Source organism: Ptychodera flava, chromosome 1 (genome assembly GCF_041260155.1).
Source record: "Ptychodera flava strain L36383 chromosome 1, AS_Pfla_20210202, whole genome shotgun sequence".
Classification (NCBI taxonomy): Eukaryota; Metazoa; Hemichordata; class Enteropneusta; family Ptychoderidae; genus Ptychodera; species Ptychodera flava.
Genome location: NC_091928.1, coordinates 41,717,513 through 41,740,141, shown reverse-complemented (window position 1 = coordinate 41,740,141; position 22,629 = coordinate 41,717,513). Strand labels below are relative to the sequence as shown.

At 36.6% G+C, this 22,629-nt stretch overlaps 1 protein-coding gene across 3 annotated transcripts in view; it reads right to left on the bottom strand.

Moving 5' to 3' along the window:
* LOC139137925 (nucleobindin-2-like) overlaps positions 1-22,629 on the bottom strand; it is a 608,701-nt gene that overhangs the window by 581,690 nt on the left and 4,382 nt on the right. For 2 of the 3 annotated variants that reach the window (XM_070706174.1, XM_070706182.1), the window contains exons 2-10: positions 20,006-20,147; positions 19,434-19,541; positions 16,728-16,854; positions 15,161-15,270; positions 14,600-14,785; positions 14,258-14,407; positions 13,562-13,645; positions 13,234-13,323; positions 8,760-11,438 (exon numbers count right to left, since the gene is read on the bottom strand). In XM_070706174.1, coding sequence (XP_070562275.1) covers positions 10,797-11,438; positions 13,234-13,323; positions 13,562-13,645; positions 14,258-14,407; positions 14,600-14,785; positions 15,161-15,270; positions 16,728-16,854; positions 19,434-19,541; positions 20,006-20,146 — 1,638 coding nt within the window. In that variant the 5' untranslated portion in view covers position 20,147 and the 3' untranslated portion in view covers positions 8,760-10,796. Of the gene's footprint in view, positions 1-8,759; positions 11,439-13,233; positions 13,324-13,561; positions 13,646-14,257; positions 14,408-14,599; positions 14,786-15,160; positions 15,271-16,727; positions 16,855-19,433; positions 19,542-20,005; positions 20,148-22,629 lie in introns of those variants that run through there. The other variant, XR_011553504.1, reaches the window with a different exon arrangement.

Below are 22,629 nucleotides of genomic sequence, written 5' to 3'. Positions count from 1 at the left end.
TTTATAGTACTGCACAACAAGAACATCAACTCAGAAATTAATGATATTGTCTTTACTGAACCCGGATCAAAGGTGCATTTTGAATATGAACTGAATGTTAACATATCATGTTGGGAACAGTTTTATGTGCTTCCACTTATTATCACAATTGGTTTAAAAAATTGAGGGAATTTCACTTTAAAATTTTGCATGATATATTTCATACAAATGCTAGACTTAGTAAAACGGACTTTCCTACACTTTAAAATTCTCTTTGGACATTGTGCAAAAGAGAAGATGAAACATTACTTCATGTATGATAATGTTAAAATGTTTGGGAAGCCTTATTTATTTTATTTGGACACAAACTCGACTAGCGAAAAAGGCCTGAAGCTAGAATTGGCAAGTTATTTTAGGAGATCCAAAGCTGTCACATATCGTTAGCATTGTAATTCTTCTTGGCAACAGGTACATCTATTCCTGCCCGAGTTTATATCTTTCAAAAATCTGTACACTCAGTACAAAAATCTGAGTATTACACTGCTATCAGGAAAAACAAGTTGAATTCTCATACTAAAATGGAATGTGTATTTAAGGAAATCCAGTCCAGAAATCCAGGACCCTTTGCAAAACTGATATGCTATACAACTGTATGGTAGCGTGTTTGAGGGAATTCGGAAATTGTAACTTAATAGTAGCGGATTTATTGTGTCATGTAACTGTTATTGTTATTTAACTCCCAAAATAAAAAATAAAGCTCAATTTTTGTCAAAAGAAAGCTGGTAGTGGTGGGTTATCTTCACTGACAGGTCATCTTATCTTAAAGTAGTTGTTTGAAAGTCATTGAAGAATGACGGCTTTTAGAATGAGGACGTTGAAAGCTGCAAATCAGTAACAAATATCCGGGCTAAACAAATCGATGATAACACCCTGACTTCCGAGCCGGGCTACTCTAATAAGTTTAAATTCTGGGCCTGAGTAGACCACACTACATAGTCATGAAGGAACTGTGAGAGCGAGAATCTCTGTGAAGCATACACTTCACTCAGAAAGTATTGCCAAATGTTTGGTGCTAGATTAAGATGGAAATTGGTCACTTTCTTCACAGAGGGCCACTCATACTTTCGATGTTAGCTTGCTATACCTCTTCTATACTTCTGGGTATGGTCAGTTTCATCAGAAGACCCGACTCAATGTCACCAAACAAATGACAAATTGTAGTTTTCACCATCATTTTTGCTTGTACAGCTCCAATCTATATGTAGTCATCTACGGTAGGTATATTTGTTACGCCATACTTTGCTCCTTGAACTATCTGTAAACATATGCGGAGGTGAAGTTCCACTGAGATCACCTACCTAAAAACACAATTTTGCGTAAGACAGTTCCTGTTAGTTTTGTTTCGATGGACTGACCAACACGAAAAACTAATCATTTCTCAAGCTTACCTTGATCTAACACCTGTAAACAGGATTTGTTCCGCTGAATGTTTTGCTCTGACCTACTTTGATAGCCTATGGAAATTATTTACTGGTCTTGTGCGTCCTGTATAATTAAGAGTTGACGCGTTCATCGGAGCCGTTAATCTGACTTGAGTTCATCTGTGTAAGTTTCAGCTGATGGCGCTGTGAAACACTTTCCTAAAAAGAGATTGTCAGTATACTCAACACCATTTTAGTAAAAAATTAATATACATTCCTTTACTTTTTAGAATATATGGAAAGTCGAAAACGAAAGAAGTACCTGATAATATATTGAATTTCCTTTTGCACAGCTAAACATGGCAAGTGGTCTAGCCCCACTTCGTGTACTCTATGTCAACCTAAATGATAAACTTGGTACTGAAGAATACGAAACTCTAACGACTTTAGTTGGTGATAAAATCGAAAAACGTCGGCGAGAACAATTGAAGACACCTGCTAAATTATTTGAAGAACTTGAAGATCACGGCCACATATCAGAGAGTGACCTTACTCTGTTGGTAGAATTGTTCGACCAAATGAAGCTACCTAAATTGATCGCATGCAATGGTCCGTGAATGTGAAAGGCAACTGAAGTCTGAAGCAATTAAATCAGGTAAACTTAATCGTAGGTATTGTCAAAACGAGTAGATATCTCCCTTGGATGATCGAATAACTATCTGGAGGTAATTAGATAAGTTTAATTAAATTGAATTTTTATTTCCCCATAGAGATAACACAGGGATGGCGGCCATTTTTAATTTCAACTATCCGCAAATGTTGGGTAATTTGTTACTTTGGTACCAAACTTTGCAGTGTAACCCAGATTGTATTCTTGATTTGGTGAGAGAATGGTTGAAAGTTTTATTGAGGAAAGTTTGAGCAAAAGTTTCCGTCTTTCACTCTCGAGGTGGGAACTACCTTAAAAAATATATCAGAAGCAGATTCAGAAGCACATTCATGACGCTGTTAATAATCTGGCTTCGCTATACTGGTACAGGTCCTATTTCAATGTGGCCACGACATTGCTTTTTCGTTTCTTTTTTTCTTGGTCGAACAAATTACCTGAGGTTAATTTCATTGAAAGCTGTCATTTGGATTACACCCTATTGAACAACAACAAAAGTATGTCTGCTAAATCTGTTGTCGGTTTGAGCCATAAATCTTTAAAGTAAATTTCTGTGTTTTCTTTGTACAGCTACCACGCAAGCGCCCCCGAAAGTTCAAACGCCACCTGAAGTTATTAGGGAAAACGAATTCGGTAAGGGAACTCACTTTTTGTAATCAGATTATCCAAATCAATGGTTAAGTTGATAGTCTAGAATCCCTCTGCCATTTCGTTTCTCTAAACCTGGACGTAGAAAGTGTATCAGCGGCACTGACAATGAAGCAATTGTAATGTCCAAATCAAGTTTTAAAGCAAATTTCTGTGTTTTCTTTTGTACAGCTACCACGCAAGCGCCCCCGAAAGTTCAAACGCCACCTGAAGTTATTAGGGAAAACGAATTCGGTAAGGGAACTCACTTTTTGTAATCAGATTATCCAAATCAATGGTTAAGTTGATAGTCTAGAATCCCTCTGCCATTTCGTTTCTCTAAACCTGGACGTAGAAAGTGTATCAGCGGCACTGACAATGAAGCAATTGTAATGTCCAAATCAAGTTTTGCCCGGTCTTGAATTAAACTAGTTTGTTATTAATATTTCAAGTAATCTTGTTTTACGATGAGAAAAATCCTTGTTTGTTTCTCATGGATGATACAATAATTGGCCAGTTTATTCTAGATATGGTGACGTTTTCACGCTACAGTAAGTCGTTTAAGTTTCACTTTATTTCGTCTCAACTATTGATACTCAGCTAAGCTTTGTTCAAGGTATACCGGGGGATCTAGGTAGAGACTCCAGAAGACTTATGTGTTCAGTGCAATTTCTTCATAGACTTTATTTCTAAGAGGCCATCTACAGACGCCGCGATTCTGGGTATTGAATTGTATGTCTTGGGTAAGAGCGAAAGAGGGATACCCTACAAGAATGGGATTTTACAACATACATTAAAGGCGAGGTTTGACTTTACAAAGGTTCGAATTACAGATACGTAATCATGCTTTTATTATATAGATGAAATGTCGATAAAAAAAAAATTCTTATAAAATATTAATTATAGTACTGGAATAGACTAACTTCCGAATCAAAGGTGGAGCTGCATGTTGCCAACACAGTTTTCAAAGCAATATTCTTCATCAAAGATGACAAGGAAACCCCCTCATACTTTATATTTTCAAAAAGCAGAGACTCTTAAGTATAATTTGGTAGCAATAGTTTACTCTAACGATAAAGTGGGTGTATATTTGGGGTAAAAAACTTCAATTTTGGTATTAATGATAAAAATTAATTTAAGTCAAAAATTTGACGCTATTTTCTGAAATGTAATACTTGACTTGAAAGAAGAGTATATGTAGAAAAACGACCATTTTATTTTGCATTATCTATCCTCATTTTAAAATGACATGGTTGAAAAACTAGCACTCAAAGTGATTAAAATCATGATTTGCAAATAAAATGCCTCTTGTTTAAAATGTAAGAACTTTAGTGCCAAACAAAATAGTCGTTTTTATATAGCATTTAAAGAACATAATGTGAAAATTTCAGAAAATTTGACCCTTCCAAACTGAAATTAAATTAAATTCCTTGGAAATCTTGAAATTGGGAGAAGAAAGAAGCCGGGAAATCGGGTGATTTGTACGCATTTGCATAAATTAACACTTCTTTATCACGTCACTTACGACTGCTTGACAAGCTGACAGGTGAACCCAGCCAATAGTTTAGTCTTGGGTTAACAAATCATTAAAATTGAATGAATATTTGCAAAAAAAAAGTAATTTTTGAGCAAAGTACGCTGTGTTGGGTGCAGAGCCCCCTAACTGATCAAATTACTATAATTAACTGACAAATGTTTTATTTTCTGATGTATTCCAAACCCGTAACATGTCTTTTCAAATTTTACAGGTGACAAGTCTACAAAGAAAATGGTTACTCTAAGTGGCCCTAATAACGGAGGAAAGTTTCAGTTACCGAGAGGATTAACTTTCCACGGTGACAGACTGATAATGTGCGACTTAGATGGACATATTGTACATACACTTGATAAAGCGTTGAGAAGCATATCTGTGATTGCATTCAGCCGTCGGTTTGCAAAGCCATTCGAGCCATGGGATGTTGCCGTTTCTTCTGACAACCAGTATTTCATGACAGATCGATCAAATTGTCAGATTGTTGTCTGCAAAGAAAACATGGAAACGATCAAAACATTCGGACAAAATGAGGATATAGAGCCCAGGGGAATAACTCTCATGGCACGTTTTGTATTTGTAACCGACGTGAAACATCACCGGCTTTTAAAATACAGTATTGATGGCGTATTTATCAGCCAGGTAGGAGGTCACGGTAAAAGGCAAGGGCAATTCATAGACCCCTTTGCTGTGGTTGCGAATAGCAACAATCAACTTCTGGTATCTGACTATGACAATCACCGTGTTCAGGTATTTGATTCTGATTTGAAGTTCTTAGAAATATATGGTGCGACTGATCAATACCTTCTGCGTCAGCCAATCGGTATAGATACTGACGAAGAAGACAATGTTTATGTAACCGATCGAGATCTTCCATCGTCTGACAAACACGGAATTGTGAAATTGACAGCCAAGCTTGATTTTCTCGAAATGCAATTCCAAGGCAACTTAAGAGAACCGGCATATGTCGCGGTAAGCAAATCCGGAAAACGCAGAATTGCGGTATCGGAATGGAATAACAGGAGTCTTAAAATCTTTCAATAGAATACGAAGTGCGCATTCAATAAATTATCGCCAAATTATGACGTGATCGTGATTTATCGGCCATTAATTCACAGGATATTCTTACACAAGTAGGCCTTTTGTAATTCCTTGATTCGATGCCACTTGATTTGCATTGTGCGTTTATGGTAAATTCGATCTGGGTCCGGATTTTTATTAAGGTATAATACTTGAATGAAAGCAAAGAGAACGCACGTCGAACTTGGATATGTGATATCAAATGGGCTGCAGTAGGTTAGAAAATACAGTACGTACAAACACGTCCTTCCACCCTCTTAGATCAAGCGTTATGGTTATGGTTCCTGTTTCATCATTCTTTAACTATGCCAAAACTCAAAGCTATATACAGTCATTCATTGACAATTTCTGTAAACATTTAGATAAAACCTGATCAGTTTCTATCATAGTGGATGCGACTTCTGATACGTTCTTCCTTAACTGTTCTCTCAATTGAAGTCTTAAACTTTATATCATAATGAGAACTGATTTTGCAAATGGTTATCAGATCGTGAATTAAAAGGAGCATGCGTTAAATGCGTAAAAGATAAAAGTTCCGGAACACGAAGTTGATTGTTGCTTTCGCCTCCGTGATTTACGATTTGATCCGTGATTTAATTGTTTGTTACCTTCCCTTTCAGCATAATGATCTTATTTATAATTAGGCCTTTATGAAAACACTTTTCAAAAGAGAGTAATGTGTATACTTTTAATATGAATGGGAAGGGATGCTACACTTAGTCTAGTAAATTGAAACGAAAGTTTTCCTAAATATTTCTCTGAGGGCGACGATGTAGCTTCACATTTTTATGAAAATTAATGTAACAGTTTTTTTTGGGCGAGAAGTAGTAAGTTAAGTACAAAGTTAATCATTATTTTTTTGTAATAACTATTATGATGTTGCAATAATCAATCAATATATATCAGCTGTTATTTATGAACTTTTTGATAAAATACAACAAGAAAACTTTCAGAATGAAAATGTTATAGATTGTCTTCCAAATCATGAAATTTTGCTTGCTACTTTACTTACTTCAAAACTAGAGTCTTTATAACGCTCCACAGAGAAATGACACTTTAGAGAAATTTCTCTGGTAGTGCTTCAGAAATAGTTTTTCATGACCCGTGAAGTGAACTACTCATCCAGTGAAATATGTGTCATTCTTATATTTTGTTTTGGTTAGCATATTAAGCAAAAAAGCAGCATTTACTGTATATTTACATATTTTATATACTAGGGGCCACAACTAGAGTAGTTGCAACATTTTGGCTTATTTATTACATATTGGGGTGATACACTGTCGACTGTAATCTTGCTTGTACATGCGCGCGTTCCGTGATATCATAATCGTTGTTGGAAAAGTTTTGATGACGCATGCGCGCATTCAAATAGTAGTAAATGTATGTTTACTTCTTGCAAACTACCGCTGTTGATACCCTGTATCTGTTTATTAGTCTCAGAAAAGTATGTTTCAAGCTATATTTTTCATCTGTCGTACGAACTCAGTAACCTGGGTGATGTTTATGTTGTTTGTTCGCTAAAAAATGAAGATATATATGGTTGCTGTTATGTCATATTCAATCTTTCATATCGATGTCGTTGCAAGTTCATTCAAACACCATTCTGGGAATAATTGGGCTTCCATTGCTGTCACTACCAAGCAAGTATTGAATACATGGCTGAACGTTAAACATATTTTTCCATAAACAACAACATCAACAATAACCAGTATGTTAGGCTCTTGTAATGATTATAAAGGCCTAGTATGTTAAACCTTGAATCGTTTAGTGTATAAAGGTGATCAGTTCAGGCTGTTTCGCATCCATCATTACAATATGAAGTGTTCGTATATTTTTTTAATTACACTAATTTACTTCTATTTTTATTTGTCCATCTTTATTCTTTGTCACAAAAACAATTTTCGAATCGGTACTTGCACATCATTCAACATTTTCATCAGAGATAAGAATTAGCAAGTTCACTGTAAATGAATTATTTTCGATTAGCATTCCCAAATTAAGTAATATTCTCAAGGGCTCAAAGCTCTGACTGGACACATGGAATTTCAGAAAACAATGATTTTAAATAAATCGTCAAAATGAAAAATTACTTTATATTGTGTGTCTTGTTATTTGTTTGTATGCTTTGATTTTGTTAGTTTCCTTGTGACATTCGAACGCCATTCTGATTTGGGTCTATTAGTTAAGACAACCCTCTCAGATTATTTTTCGGGAATTGCTTTTGGCTTGAGTATTTTCTGGAAGAAATTGACAATGCCCTTCAAATCCACTCACTACATCGAACTGTATTCTCCTTTTATGTGAAGGGGCGGCTAATGAAGCTTTTGGTATGAAAAGGTGTTCCCAGGTAGTAAGGTGGCGGGAGGGTATTTATTTCATTCAGCCGTTAGGTGGGGGAAGAGGGGGTTTCTTTGTGTCTGTGGGGAGGAAAAATTGTGTTTATATAGAGCACTTAATTTTTTTTACTCCAGTGATTTATTTTGTATGGCAATGAATTCACTGTAATGGGAAGGGAAAACTCATGTGTTGGTTAGAGGTCCAGGACAATAGGGAACCTTTGACGGGAAGGAGCACTGAGTTCTTGCATAGCGAGAGGGGTATAGGGGAATTTAGAGTGGTGGGGAGGAGAGGGGATACACTGGATGCGAGAGGAAGCTTTTCAAACTGTGACGGGAGGGCATTTGTCCTTGTGGGCTTTCATAAACATTTAATGACACCTTCTTTTTGTGAAATGTAGAGTAGTATTCACTTGGTTCAATGAACTTGTGACAACTTTCCTCGTTTTGATCACCATTTTTTAAAAAAACTCTGGCCAGAAGCCATCTGAACCAGATGTTTTTAAGAGTTTTAATGTTGAGTACTCGTTCAAGGCTTCACATCCCTCTTCAAACGTTGAATCACCTTCACCGGCTCCAACTTCCTTGGAAAACAAACAAATAAACAACACTGTCTGGTTTGCACAGCTTGGTTAGGTCAAGTCAGCGTAGCATAGTCTCCTGACCAACGATCTCTGCCAGATGAAACATCCTTGGCCAGCAAAACTGAATAAACAAACAGCACAGCAGCTATGGAGAGAGGGTTAATTTGTTTGTCACCATGGAAGAATACCAACAATGTTCAGATCACTGACATCACAACAAATACAGAACCCTAATAATGGATATAAGGAGATGGAATAACTGCAGAAAAGATATTTACAAAACAGTTGTCTCATCCACGAAGGCGATCAGTCCTAGAATTAATGAACCAAAACACTTCAACCGGGCAATTGAATGACACTAGTATTAAAGACACAACACTTTCTTGTTCCCAGCCTTCAAGGACACACACACAGATGCATAACTAATCAAAACATTTTGTAATATTTTTCAATTTAAAACTTCAGACACAACCCCTTGGCTTCCTGACAGCAATGATTTTGCATGAATGAACAGACAAATACAGCATGCTAGGATTTCCAGTATGACTTGAAATATTTAATAAAACCAATTTTAATGGTATTAGATTTCATAGACACCAACAATTTTCAACATAAAACAGACTTACAGAACATTTACAAAAACTTACGAAAATAAAGTATTTCATTGTATTATCTGCCAAAATTACAAAACACCATACAAGAAAAAGTTTTTCTGCATTTTGACTAAAATGCAATTCTAAAGTTTGTAATTCCTGGCCCATCTGTCAATCTTTCTCACCATTCAACTTTAAATTTTTAGAAATCTTACAAAAGATCCATCAATATTGTCTTACTTGTGACGTTCAAATACACATTTATGTTTACATCAAACCAAAGTCTTTCTTTCATTATAACAGCTGCGTGTGCTGTAGGATAAAAGACAGCTTCTTCCCACCATAGAGGGCGCTAGCTATAAAGAAATGCCAGAAGGTTCATTGTTTGCCATGGTAATCTTGTGCAAATGTCTGACTTGAAAATTTTGTCATAATGTGTTCTACTGGACAGCAAAGAATTGCTTGTTAGAATGTTTGATTCAATTTTCGTGTTTTCCTAATTCCAAAGGCCATCTAAATGAAAACATGCTCACAATCAGGTTGAGCCATCTGCAAGGAGAAGCTGGTGGAAAGAGGTAAAAATATCTTCCATATATCTTTTGGATTCCAAAAAAGTGAAAGATTTTGAAAAAAAACAAAAAATTTCCTTAATTTTTTGCCAGTGTAAAGAAATATCGATTTGCAGGACTTGATGAGTCAAACCTCCATCAGAAACACAGCTTTCAAAATTATTAATAAATTATAGAGTCACGACCAAGCTACTGACATCATTTGAACACATTATTGGATTACTGCAGAGAGTGTTTTGGTAGAAGTATAAACATATCTGTATTTAACATCAGTGTTGGCTGTGATCTGGTCCTTTGGGTCAAAGTTCAAAGCAGTCTCTGTCCAAACTGTTTTCAAACACTTTCACCCCATCGTCACTGCCTCAGTTGTCATTCTTGTTCTCCGCAATTTTCAGTGAAAGTAAAGTTATGTCTGACTGTTCTGAAGTCAGAGGACTGAGAAAGTCAAATCGAAAGTATTTTAAAATCAATAAAGTGCTCAATGATTTGTTACTGTAACATTGCTGGGGAACGCAATGGTACCAAATAACACATCAAAACTGCCCTTCTGCCTTACATGTATTGTTCATTATCTTGATTGAACATGGTCAGTACACAAAGAAAGCTCCAGTTTGGTTCATCATCAAATTGACTGACTTAGGTGGGACAACATTGCATTTCAACCTTTGAACCTTGACCCATGTGACCTATGACATCATTTCATCTAAGCAGCAGGTTAAAGTTAATGCCACTTACATTAGAAGTATATATTGTTGACAAGTCAGAGTGAAAGCTCTCGGAGCAATTCACATCTCAAATCTTTATATAATTTTCTTTGGTTTCTGTGTGTTTTGTATCATTGCAACAGCAATACGAAGGTTGAAACTGCTCTGAAAGAAGAGTGATAAAGTTATTTTAAGAAGTCCAGAAGGTGTGGCAATATGGCCAAAAAATGTAAATTTAATGACTTTTCAACAGATAACACATTAATGAATGGGTCACAGAACAGTGTAGTCATGAATCACATGAACATTTTGGAAAACTTCCTGCAAGAAGTGTGATGTCAAGTCACACTCCACAGGTTACAGAAAATAGAGAAGAAACGCAATTGTATTATGAAGGGATTGTTGACAATTTGGGAAACATAAAGCGCAACTGAGCTGAGTCAGATTTATGCCAAATGCTGACATCTATGTATGAAACTAAGTATAAGTCTTGATACAATATTCTTCATCAACACTTGAGATTTGTGAATCTTTGGCCCACTGTAATTACAGTTGCATATGTTCTTATTCCAGTAAAGTTCTGTTATTCATTGGTAAAGTGCTGTGTCCGACAAATCTCATCCGTGATGATGGAATTTCAATGTTGTATGTGTTGTGTTAGTCCTTGCCAAGTGCTACGTTAGTTTAGTTCATGGTCTATGTGTTCTACGGCTGTGGTTGATCTTGTCCAGGTAGCGCTGCCTGCGCTTGGAGTTGGCCTTGGTCCATTTGGACAATGTTTGCTTCTTCAGGCTTTTGTTGCTGTTGTAATTGTTGCTGCTGCGGCTGTTGCTGTTGTTGTTGTTGCTGCATCTGCTGTTGTTGCATAGCTTGATGGGCTGCGTCAAACTGCATCTTCATCTGCTCCCGCTGTGCCTGTTGCTGCGCCTGCTGCATGGCGGCCTGCTGTGCCGCCTCCTGCTGCTTGGCTTGTTGCTGCTGTGCTAGTTGCTGCTGTTGCTGCTGCTGGAGTTGTTGTTGTTGCTGTTGCTGCTGCTGGGCGAGTTGCTGCTGCTGGTGTTGGAGCTGTGCTTGTTGCTGCTGGGCCTGCTGCTGTGCACTGAGCTGTTCAGCTTGTTGTTGGGCAGATTTCTGCTGTGCCTTCTCCAGGGCCAGTTGGTGAGCCTGTTGCTGTTGTACTTGCTGCTTGGATATGTCCTGCTGCTTGGCAGCTTCCATTTCAGCAAGCTTGGCGGCTGCTTGCTGTTTCTTGACGGCATTTCGCATCTTCTTCGCATCCATTTCTTCCAGCTCTCTCTTGAACTCTGCCAAATCTTCTTCAGTGAAGAGCTCCTGGTCACCAAGATCCTGATGGAAACAAAATAAACAGTGAGCCATGTACAGTGATGTCATCACTAGTAGTGAACAATTCAGTGATGTCATCATTTTTCACACATACATGATGTCATCATTTTATGTACAATTCCAAAGGTCAATTTTGTTTCAACTTTCATCAACTGCAATGCTTTATGTTTTGGAGGAATTCAAAATGCCTTATTTTCTCATGATTTCTTGTGAAACACGACACTGTGTAGAAACTTCTCCTCCGATCTGCGATCAAAATACCAACATGCAGAAATGACTGAACTTTTCAGTTTAGATAGCTGGGACATTTTTACATTCACTTCAAATTGCTGAACCTCTATGTGACAACGAGACAATCATCAGCGACTTCCATCTAGCCTGAGACTATCAGTGTTTTCTCCGGGTTTCTCTCTTAACCCTTTCACCCCCAGTTCCTGTGTACAGGTCCAACTTTATCATAGAAAACAATGGATTTGGGACAAACCATGGTGGTGAAAGGGTTAAGGGGGAATGCTGCCCCCACTGGAAAATTTTGGGGGATTTGGTACTGATTGAGGGGGACTATAATGAATCATGCAAATTTAAGTTACACAAATTAAGATTTCAAGGTATTAGCAAATTAAGGTTATATCATTTGTCAATTATCAAATAAAACATACTCCTGTTTCTTTAATTTTTCCAACGTGTAAATGTTCCATAAATTAGAAGCCTACACAAATCATTCACACTTCATTCATTTCAGTTCAAATACAATTCTGTCTGAAGGCAAACTCTAGTGATAGTCTTTAAGCTGTATCATGTCCTTCAGCAGCTAGGATGCTTGTATAGCTTTACTGTGCTACACATAGTGGATTACATCAACTGTATGATGTTACATCATAGACAGTTATCATTTAGTGAAATACATGTATTAATACTCTGTGTTAAAGGTATACAGCCACCTGTGATCTGAATATGCCCATATATGGTCAAAGGGGCATTCCTTGGTATTCAAAATGCCCATGTGAGGGTGCTGTTTTTAAAAAGCACCACCCGCTTAAAATCTCTGATTGGTTAGACTTTCTCTCTTTCCATGGTAACTGTGGCAAAATTGGAACAAGTGACAGTATACCTTTATCATAATCTCAAACCTCATTGTAGAGTGGGTGACATGTCATGCACTTGTGATAAGTTGAGGGGGATTTTGATTGGACAGGGGGATTTGTGCAATCAGTGGGTCCAGGAGAAACACTGGACAAGCTGCTGTCATAACAACAATTGTTCAAAGCAGGCTTTACATCATATATCAAATGTTCACAATTACACTCAAAGACCACAAACAAAGGTATCAGATCAAGTGTACATTCAAAAAGTATCATAACACATGAACCACAATTGATATACAGTATCTGTTAACCCTTTGAGGGCCAAAGTAAACTTTTGTCGCCTATATAAAATGCACCCCAGTCAAATTTTTTCAGATTTTTGCCAAAATGTTGGTGAAAGCCTGTAGACAATGAAATGTGATGTCCCTTTGGTCCAAAACAATAAAAAAACTTACAGAAAAATTCATAAAAATTGTTAAAATGTTGCACTAAAATTTTGGTGGGAAAAATTATAGCATCTCAAAGGGTTAACCCTGCTGTGAAGGGTGTTTCAATGATGATTGTCTGTTTCAGCCTGGCTGGAACTTACAGATAATTGTTACAATTTCACATAAAGTTGAAGCAATTTAATGTAAATTTCAAAAAATACATCCTATCTGTTTGAACAATGTACTTGGAGACTTTCTAGAGTATGCTGAATTGAAAAAGCTTACATCCCAGCTTTCATCAGTGTCAAAAGCTTCATCTTCAGTTGCTCTCATGAACTCCTTGAGACTGATCATGAAGTCACCGTCCTTGTCAACCTGCAATGGAATCAGACGCAGATTCATTTTCAAATCTTGAATTGAATTCCTGGCCTGTCCCTTAAAAGTAGTGAAAAAGTTTCTTTTGCTAGCAATTTTTGATGTCATAAAGAAGATGATTTTGACTATTGTATCTCTGATGTGTACAAATGATGCATGCAGCTATCAGATTACTTAAATAAAGGAATGAAAACTTCGTAAATAAATATGGAATAAACAAATTTGTGTAATATTTTACCTCCTTCATGACATGTTCTCTCATTCTGGACATTTCCTCCATCTTTTCCCGTGGATCGGAATCAGGTCCGTATATTTTATCCAGCTGGAAGACAAAGACGCATGCATTCCATAGGAAAGAATGTAATGGAGTAAGGGGGATACAAAACACATGTAGATCAACTGACTTCTTGTACTATAAATGTGAGGAAAAATAATTGGGAATTTTTGTTTAGAAAAGTGATAGTTGGGAATGAAATTTGTGCAAACTTCTCCAACAGTACATTCTGGTTGCTGCCATGGACACTCACTTATTTATAGACTGGATTTTGGTTTGACATGCTGATCAGAAATATCTTTACTTTTGGATAAGTTGTTGCTCAGAGTAGGGCATTAACAAAGTTTGGAAGTCAAAGGTGTTCAAATTTTGTTTTCAAATAAGATGGATTTTGCCATTAGTGGGCAACGTGACTAGTTGAGAGCTCACACAGGTTGTATCCCCCTTATGGAAAAGACACTTGTTGTTTGAAAATAACTGGCAAAGGTAAGTGAATCGCTGTTGAAGTTTCTACTGTCTGGCTTAAAAAGAACGTACTGAAGCCCTATTACAAAATAATGAAACACTAAGCTCATATACAAAGTGGGCTATTCCATTCCTGCAAGGTGTATAAATAGGGGTGGTCACTGGGAGGGGACAAAATGTGCAAGACTTTCTTACCTCATTTACAAAGAGCGCTTCGAGTTCTAGGGGGTCCAGTTGAAAATCTCCATTTTTGTCGTGCAACATAAAAAACGTTTTTGAATTAAAGTTTTCTTTTTCTAAGTGATCTGTCTCTTCCCAGACCTCTTCAAGCTGTTTCTTGCTGCCCTGTAAAGTAAAATGAAAAAAAAAATGGAAACTGGGAATGAGGCAACTTTCACTAGCGAAGTTAAGTTACATGTACATGTTTGATGGTAGTGTGGACATGTACACATACAGGTAAAGTAAAGTAAAACAATATAATTACAAAATTGAAGGAAAAGGATAAAAAATTTAATTAAAATAATTCATCACACTGACCGGATGATTAACTTTTGGATGTTCTTTTCTCTTCGTCTTGGATTCTTCCCATTCCCTCTTTGCTGCTTCCCGTTTGGCTTCCGACATTTCCTTGAGTTTTTCTCTCCGTGCCATCTCTTTCTCCATCTCGTACTTTTTGAAGTCTTCCTTCCTGTTCTTATCCATGGCATCGAGGTCCCGTGTGGCCTGGAAAAAAAAATTTGAATATTTCTCTATCACTACAGCTGCACAGAAGCAGGTGTTGTTGAAATCACAGCTTGTTACACAGTTTCTTGTCCCCCCTCCCTCCCTCTCTCTCTCTCTCTCTCTCTCTCTCTCTCTCTCTCTCTCTCTCTCTTCCCCACAACTCCTTTGTGCCTTGCCTGTGCTTACTCCTTGTGCTTACTCCTTGTCTCTTGTTAAATTTCGCTCCCAATCCTTCTAACAGTCTGATCCAAAATCTCTCTCACTAATTCTGTCTGTCTGTCCATCAGTCTGTCTGTCTTGCCACCTCTATCTGTCTGTCTGTCTGTCTCAATCCCCCCTCCTTCCTCATAACAGTACTACATTCTTGTTTCTCACCTTCTGAATAAGTTTTGCCAAATCAGCTTCTTCAAATGTCCTTGTGTTGGTAACATCAACATGTCCAAGCATTTCATTCATCATAATGCCCTTGTCAAATCTCCTCACACCTGCAAATAATGGAAAAAACAAACAAATACATGGAAGTGACATCACTCGGATACCACAGTAGCTGTACAAACAGCTGTATCCAAACCTTACATTGTCTGTGATTCAATGCATGTTAATGAACTTGATCATGTATGTTAAAGATACATTGTCACCTGTTCCAATTTTGCCACAGTTACCATAGAAAGAAAATCTAACCAATCACAGATTTTAAGTGGGTGGCCACTTTTTAAAAACAGCGCCCTCACATGGGCATTTTGAATACCAAGGAACGCCCCTTTGACCATATATGGGCATATTTAGATTACAGGTGAATGTATACCTTTAATATTGGATATCCATAATAAGTTATGTAAAGCATGTACAAGCTACACACACAATACAGTGAACTGGGTACACACTGCAATTGAACAGGTGAAACTGCCAATACATGCATTTCTGTGCTTGTCAGGCATAACTTTTACAAGTCTATGATGGTACATGCACGTGTGTATCTGTGTGATTGTACATGGACATCTGTATCAATCTGGGTAGTCAGACAATGTGGTAATTGTGTCATTGATGGAGTCACATGTAGATTTGTTGGGTCACATCTATTATATTTATTGTATCTTTATCGAGAATGAATAAATGGTCATGGCCATTTATTCATTCTCACGATTTTTTTATTCATTGTGTCTAAAACCGGGGTTGAATACTGTATATGCATGGTCACCCATTCATTATCTCTCAACATGTCAAACAATATAAGTAGTATCTGGTATCAAACAAAATTCATGAAAAATGGCTGACTTTGTCCCTTTAACACAGAGCAAGAGGCTATGATTTGTTACTCCCACTTGGATTTGCGCTCATGGAGGTAATATTGATGTACTATAGCCTCCATCTCATATATCATATTACTGTCATACAAGTACCATGCCTTGGCAGTCAACAAATCATTATCTTGCTTTGTGCGTTGTATGATTTAATTTATGCCTCATCCAAATCAGATTCAAATCAGATGTAGAGATGGCATTATTTCCATCTTTGCTTGCTCTTTGCTCTTCTCGTTAGCAGCCAGTTGCTTCACTACATCTGAACTACTGCCATAGAAAATTGCGTAAAATCTCATGCTGTGCAGGAGCCAATAAGGTTGTGTTTTCAAATACAATACTGAAATCCATAATTGCAGTTTGCCTTTTATAATGCAATACTGATCAATTATTGGCAGTTGTCAGCCTCTTTCTGATTGGTCGGCTTTTCTGTTAGATGGCAGCAGTTCAGATGTAGTGAGGGGACTAGCCGCTAATGAGAACGGCATGAATGAGCAAAAGTGGAAATGTTGCAATCTCTACATCTGATTTTAATCAGATTTGGATCATCCAGGAGTGTATGAGGATACACAAATGAAACAGTATTTACACAAGACATTATCTTCACATACATCTTACAATTTCATCTTAAAACTGAAACTCACCATTTTGCCTCTCCATCTGTTCCCTAGCAACCATTCTTAGACGGTTGACTTCTTGTCTTTTCAGTTCATCCAATTTTGAGCGAACTTTGTGACCGACGAAATTAATTTCTGATGCTATTTTACCACTCTGTGAAAGTGTAAATATAAAACAATAATGAAGAAATTAAAAACCATTGTCATTTAGTAAGGTGGAGCTGAAATTCACACAGTTTTTTTTCAAAGCAATATTTCTCATCTACATGTAAGATGACAAGGAATCCCCTCATACTATATATTTTCAAAAGCAGAGTATGGTAGCAGTAGTTTACTGGAAGGATGGAGTGGGTGTATATTTGGGGTAAAAAAACCTCAATCTTGGTATTAATAATAAAAGTTAATTTAAGTCAAAAACTTGATATTATTTTCTGAAATGTAAATATACACTTGAAACAAGAATATATGTAGAAAAAAAGAGACTGTTTCATATTGCATTTTCTATCCTCATTCTAAAATATCAGGGTTTGAAAGACTGAACCTCAAAAAAGTGATTAAAAACATGATTACAAAAATTAAAATGCCTCTTATTCATAATGTAAGAACATTATTGACAAACAAAATGGTAGTTTTGTTATACAGAATTTTAAGAACACAATGTAAAAATTTCAGAAAATTTGGCCCATCCAGAGAGGAGTTAAATTCTTTAGAAATCTTGAAATTGGGGGAAAGGAGAAGCCAGGAAAACAGGTGATTAGCATACATTTGCATAAATTAACACTTCTTTGTCACACAGCTTATGACTGCTTGACAAGCTAAAAGGTGAACTCAACCAATATTTTAATCTTGGGTTAACAAATTAATTGAAATTTTAATGAATGAATATATGCAAAAAAGTGACTTAATACAGTGTTGTTAATAAGTTTCGTGCATAAGTGCATGGCGTGGAGATAATATTTATTATTTGGTTCTACTGCAGAATAACCAGGATGCACTTTGTCCTACAGACTCAGTATGCCTACGAGATCACATGATGGTTGTACAAACAAACCCACGTGTACAAAGGAGTATGCTCTCTTTAAATTCCAGGTTTGATCCATTGTATTGAAATACTGAAAAGAACCTAGTAATATGGTGGGGAAAGTTTACCAGTACATGTACCAGCCATAACAAAAACACTGCAATGTCCCCTACTACAGTACTACTGGTGCGTTATAACAGTCTTGTAAAAAAGAAAACAAAAGTAGCGAGTCCGAAATATACTTTATATGTTCATGCATATATTACATTATAATACCAGTACATTGTAATAATCAATAATAGTGATTAATAATAATTATTATGGTAAATACATGATAATTACGCTAACAAATCAGCAACATAACAAAACAATATGCTCATACAGTAACCATATGCCATTATCAATATGTAGATGCCATGGCATGTAATCTACATTGTACTGCACTGTACATGTGTGATATCAACAATGGAATGAGAGCGGAGATGCTATCAATTGTCATATCATGTCACGGCACAATTTAGAGCTTCCTGCTTAATTTGTCTTCATGAACAAATGTCTATTTTTAGATGTATAATGTGACAAGCTACTCAATGTCTCTGTAGTGCAATTTGAGTTAAGAGCTATGAACTGAACCAGTCTTTTAAGCTGAATGGGCTGTTGGATGTACTGGTACACAAAGACTCCCTAATAGCGTGTTAGCCAAACCACCAGCACTTTTATCGAGTGAGAAAGATTAACACATCATGCCTATTTTGATTTCACTCATTTCTGCCTGTAGAGTTTTCAATGAGCTATAAAAACACATCATCTATTTTGATAGCCTGGTGCACGTATAGATACGGCAACATCACTGCGTATGCTTTAGCGTGTACAACACTCCTATATCCATATGGTACCGTGCACATCTAGGTTAATTACAAATACCGGTACTATTTATAGTTGATGGCAGAATGCACCTTCCGACTGGGATTCAAACAATCTGAAAGTGTAGAATCCCACTGCTTTGACTTATTTTGAGAGATGAAGAGAAAATCACATTTTCACCATCTTATTTTTGATTTTCAACGTTTTTACATAATCAATGCTGGGCTAATGTGCAACCTCTCAGAAGCTTTTAGCCAACTGGTTGGCCAAAACTCGTTATTATTGAATTATTTCCAAACACCTACATGTAACTAGGTAGCGAATAGCCCTAATTTCAGACTCCTCAAGTTGCTCATAATAATGACAATCTACCTATCAGATACATCCTTGCGAGCAGATGCACATTGCCAGTCAGTGTTTGTTTTTTTCAATATAAAAGGCATGTCAATTTTTGTGTGATATTTTCTTCTTTTATGCCAAAACCATCCTAAGAGACTTAACTCTTTCTCTTGTTATCATAAAAGAAAGTTGTTAAAAGTTACCTCAAGCAAAATATCAGCAAACAGTCACACTTTTAAAGCAACACAATATTTATAACAATGTTGTGATATTTAAGTTATAATTTGCTGTTCAAAAGCTAGGATACTGTACTTAAAGTAAGTACAACTGAAGGTGTACAGTACTGGTAACAAACTTTTCACCAAACATTTGCATCCCTGTGTAAAATTTATGCTGTAACCTATCCTACAGAATTGAAATTGAGAAATTCATTTCCCTTTTCTCATCTGTTTGTTAATGCTCAGGAAGTCGACTTCAAAAAAACTTAACATTACTAATTCTATATTTACCTTGATATCTTTGATGTCTGCTTCCTCCAGTTTCTTTCTGAAGTCTGGGTCTTCTTCAAGGACGTTGATGACTTCTTTGAGATATCTATCATATTCAAGGCCAGTGTCCTGTCACATCATGAGACAGAGAGACAAAAATTTCAATTTGTGGAAGAAAAAAATTGATTTTGAACCATAAATCTGTTATGTTACAAATTTCTTTTGTTCTACACCATGTTGTTGTCATGGCAACACTCCTGCTGGGGTTTACATGTACATGCTCTGAAAATACCAACTTTTACATCAGTTATTTTTCCACAAAGTGAATGTGAATCATCCATAATTGCTGTTACCGAGTCTGATAGACTGATTGATTGGGGTTAACTTGGATTGTGTGAAGATCCAGATAAAAATGAAATTTCAGTAAGAAATGTTGTCAAGCACCTATGTGTTGATATATGTATATGCACTTTTACCGACCAATTTCAGTACTGTACAATATGTTCAACCTATGTTTTCTGTAAATGCAACATGAACCTGCTTTGAACAGCTGAATCAGTCATATAACAGTGTGCGGGTGAAAGTTTTCTTACAATTTTATCATCATCTACGCCATCATCTGCTTCGTCTTTTTCTCCTTCGTTTGCTTCTTCCGATTTCTTGGGATCAACAGGAGCTGAGAAAACCAGGGGTACTACAGCCAGCAGTAGAAGTAACAACTTCAGCTGTGCCATTCTGGAACAGAAAAAGGTGGCTATGATGATGAATTTTGGTATGTTGTAATGTATATGGAGAAAATTTTTCAGTGACAGTAACCAATCATTGATTCAGTTTTCTCCAGGAATTTCTGATGGCAAAATGGAAAATTTGCATAACAATGTGATGGTTATGTTCAGGAATTTCTATTGTTTTACTAATATTACATAGTTGTAGTAGTCACGATGCTAAAATGCTGTGGGGAGAACACTGAATCAACATTTGCGATACCACCTGTACACTTCCCATCCTCCACTTACATGTAAGGCAAGGCTTTGGTTGCAAAATACACGTGTACGTGTAGTGTCGCTTTTCAGACTTCACAGCTTTGCTGATGCAATTTAACCTGTTCACCCCCAATTCCCTGTAAACAGGTCCACTGCCAGCAATGTGTTTGGGTTAAACCATGGTGGTTAAAGGGTAAAGGTAAAGTGTGTCACTTGCAACAGGGATAGACACTGGGAGGAGTAAAGGATTCGGGTACTAAAATTACTGATAAGCAAAGCAAGGACATTGTGACACTGGTTTAATGAGGCAAGACTGTGAACATTTAACTCTATTGTCCCTACATGTATTGCCATACATGTATTGTGCATGTACATTGTATACAATGACCATATAACGTCATTGAAGATAATGAGAAAGCAGTAAATTCTGAAAGCAAAGTATTGGACTTTCAATTACAGAGATTTTTGAATTCGATGAAATGAGCACTTCCATACATGTACACATACATGTATGATTAGCATAATTGTGCACAAAATAACTGATCATTCTTTATATCAAGAGAAACTCAATACACTGTATGCTGTTATAAATACTGCCATTTTTAACTGTTTTTTGCGATTAAGCAAGTTACAGCAGTATTTTGATATATTACTCTATAGAGTTATTCCAAATGTACAGTGCTAGGTACAATTTTGCCAGTGGAGTTACTAACATCTGTTGACTGTCTAAGTGTTTTGGTGACGTGTATCTTCATTTCAATGACTACTACGATGAACAGTATATGATTACTCCACATAAAAATCGTTAATGTCTGCACAGCTATCCCGGTATTGATTGGCATGTCCAGACCTGAAGTCTGTTTTCAATACAGCAAAGGCACACTACAGTAGATCCAAACAGGCAGTTTAATACATTTTAAAATACTTACTGAAATTATAGACCTTAAAAACGGAAGGTCTATACTGAAATTAAATTTTGTTTGGGTTCTGTATTTTTAGCAAGGCACACAGGTTTTACATGTACGTATATACATGTTTATAAATCATGAGTGAGGGCTGATACCTGTAGACATGCTGTAGATAACCTGCATATGTACTACCGGGTAGTGTTCAGTTCAGTTAATAGATCAATAAATCACACTTAAATGGCAATGGTATCTGAAACAAAGTTGTATCCTGTGGCTGTGAACATGATTTATTGCAAATGTTCAAATTGATAAACCCTAGCTTGTGTACACTTGTTGGAGTCTGTGCGATCATGGAGGTACATGCAGCTACCTCCATGGTGCAATATGTATTTACTCTTTTCGTCTCTCCTAAAATTAAAATACAATATCGACAAATCCCTTACATAAGAGAGCTAGCTTGATCAATTGGGCAACTACAGAATGAATTTGATATTGCTTAAACCACATGCAGATGGTCACTCAACTGAGAGATCATCATTGTGTTTGTTTTGCACTGTGCTAATGGAACCTACCCTACCTTTGATGGGACACGGTCCCTCTGGACTGTGGATGGGCATTTTGTTACAGCTTTTACTTATCAACACCTTTCATTGATGGATGCTTACAAGTGCATGTATGAGGTATAGGTGTAACGGCCCGTTTTTGGTTGTACTTCACACAAAATACAAGCGGTTTCTTATTAAAATCTCATTATTCACTGCTGTCTCTGTACTTCACCATTGATTCGGTCACATATTTTGGCAAATGGAAATTTCTCTAAGTAAGCGCATTGAAATATCAAATCTACAATAACCTTTTCCTGCCAAGTTTAATATTTCACCATCAGGTCTAGTTGGTTAAAACTACCGTAAAGCAAAACATGTCCCGTATGGTGCATTTTAACAGAGACTTAACAGTTTTGAAGACAGATACATGATTTTTACAGACTAAAGCTGCTATTATAACATACCAAGCCAAGTGGTTGAAAATACATATGGTTTTGGCTCAATACCACTTTTTACTGACTTGGCAGATTGGAAAATTATACTGTCTGGCAGGTAAAGGGATAATGACTTAAAACACAGTCCCTCTATGCTTAAAATAATGAAAAATGCGCTACGAGGCATTGACATTTAATTAATTTACTCCTACCATACATACATTGTCATTATACTGTTGACTGACTGTGTAAAAATTGCCCAAACACTGTACAGAAATCTGTGCCTGATCTTTCAACACATTTTATCAGAGCCGTGCGACGAACTCAGATATAGATTGGTGCAATCT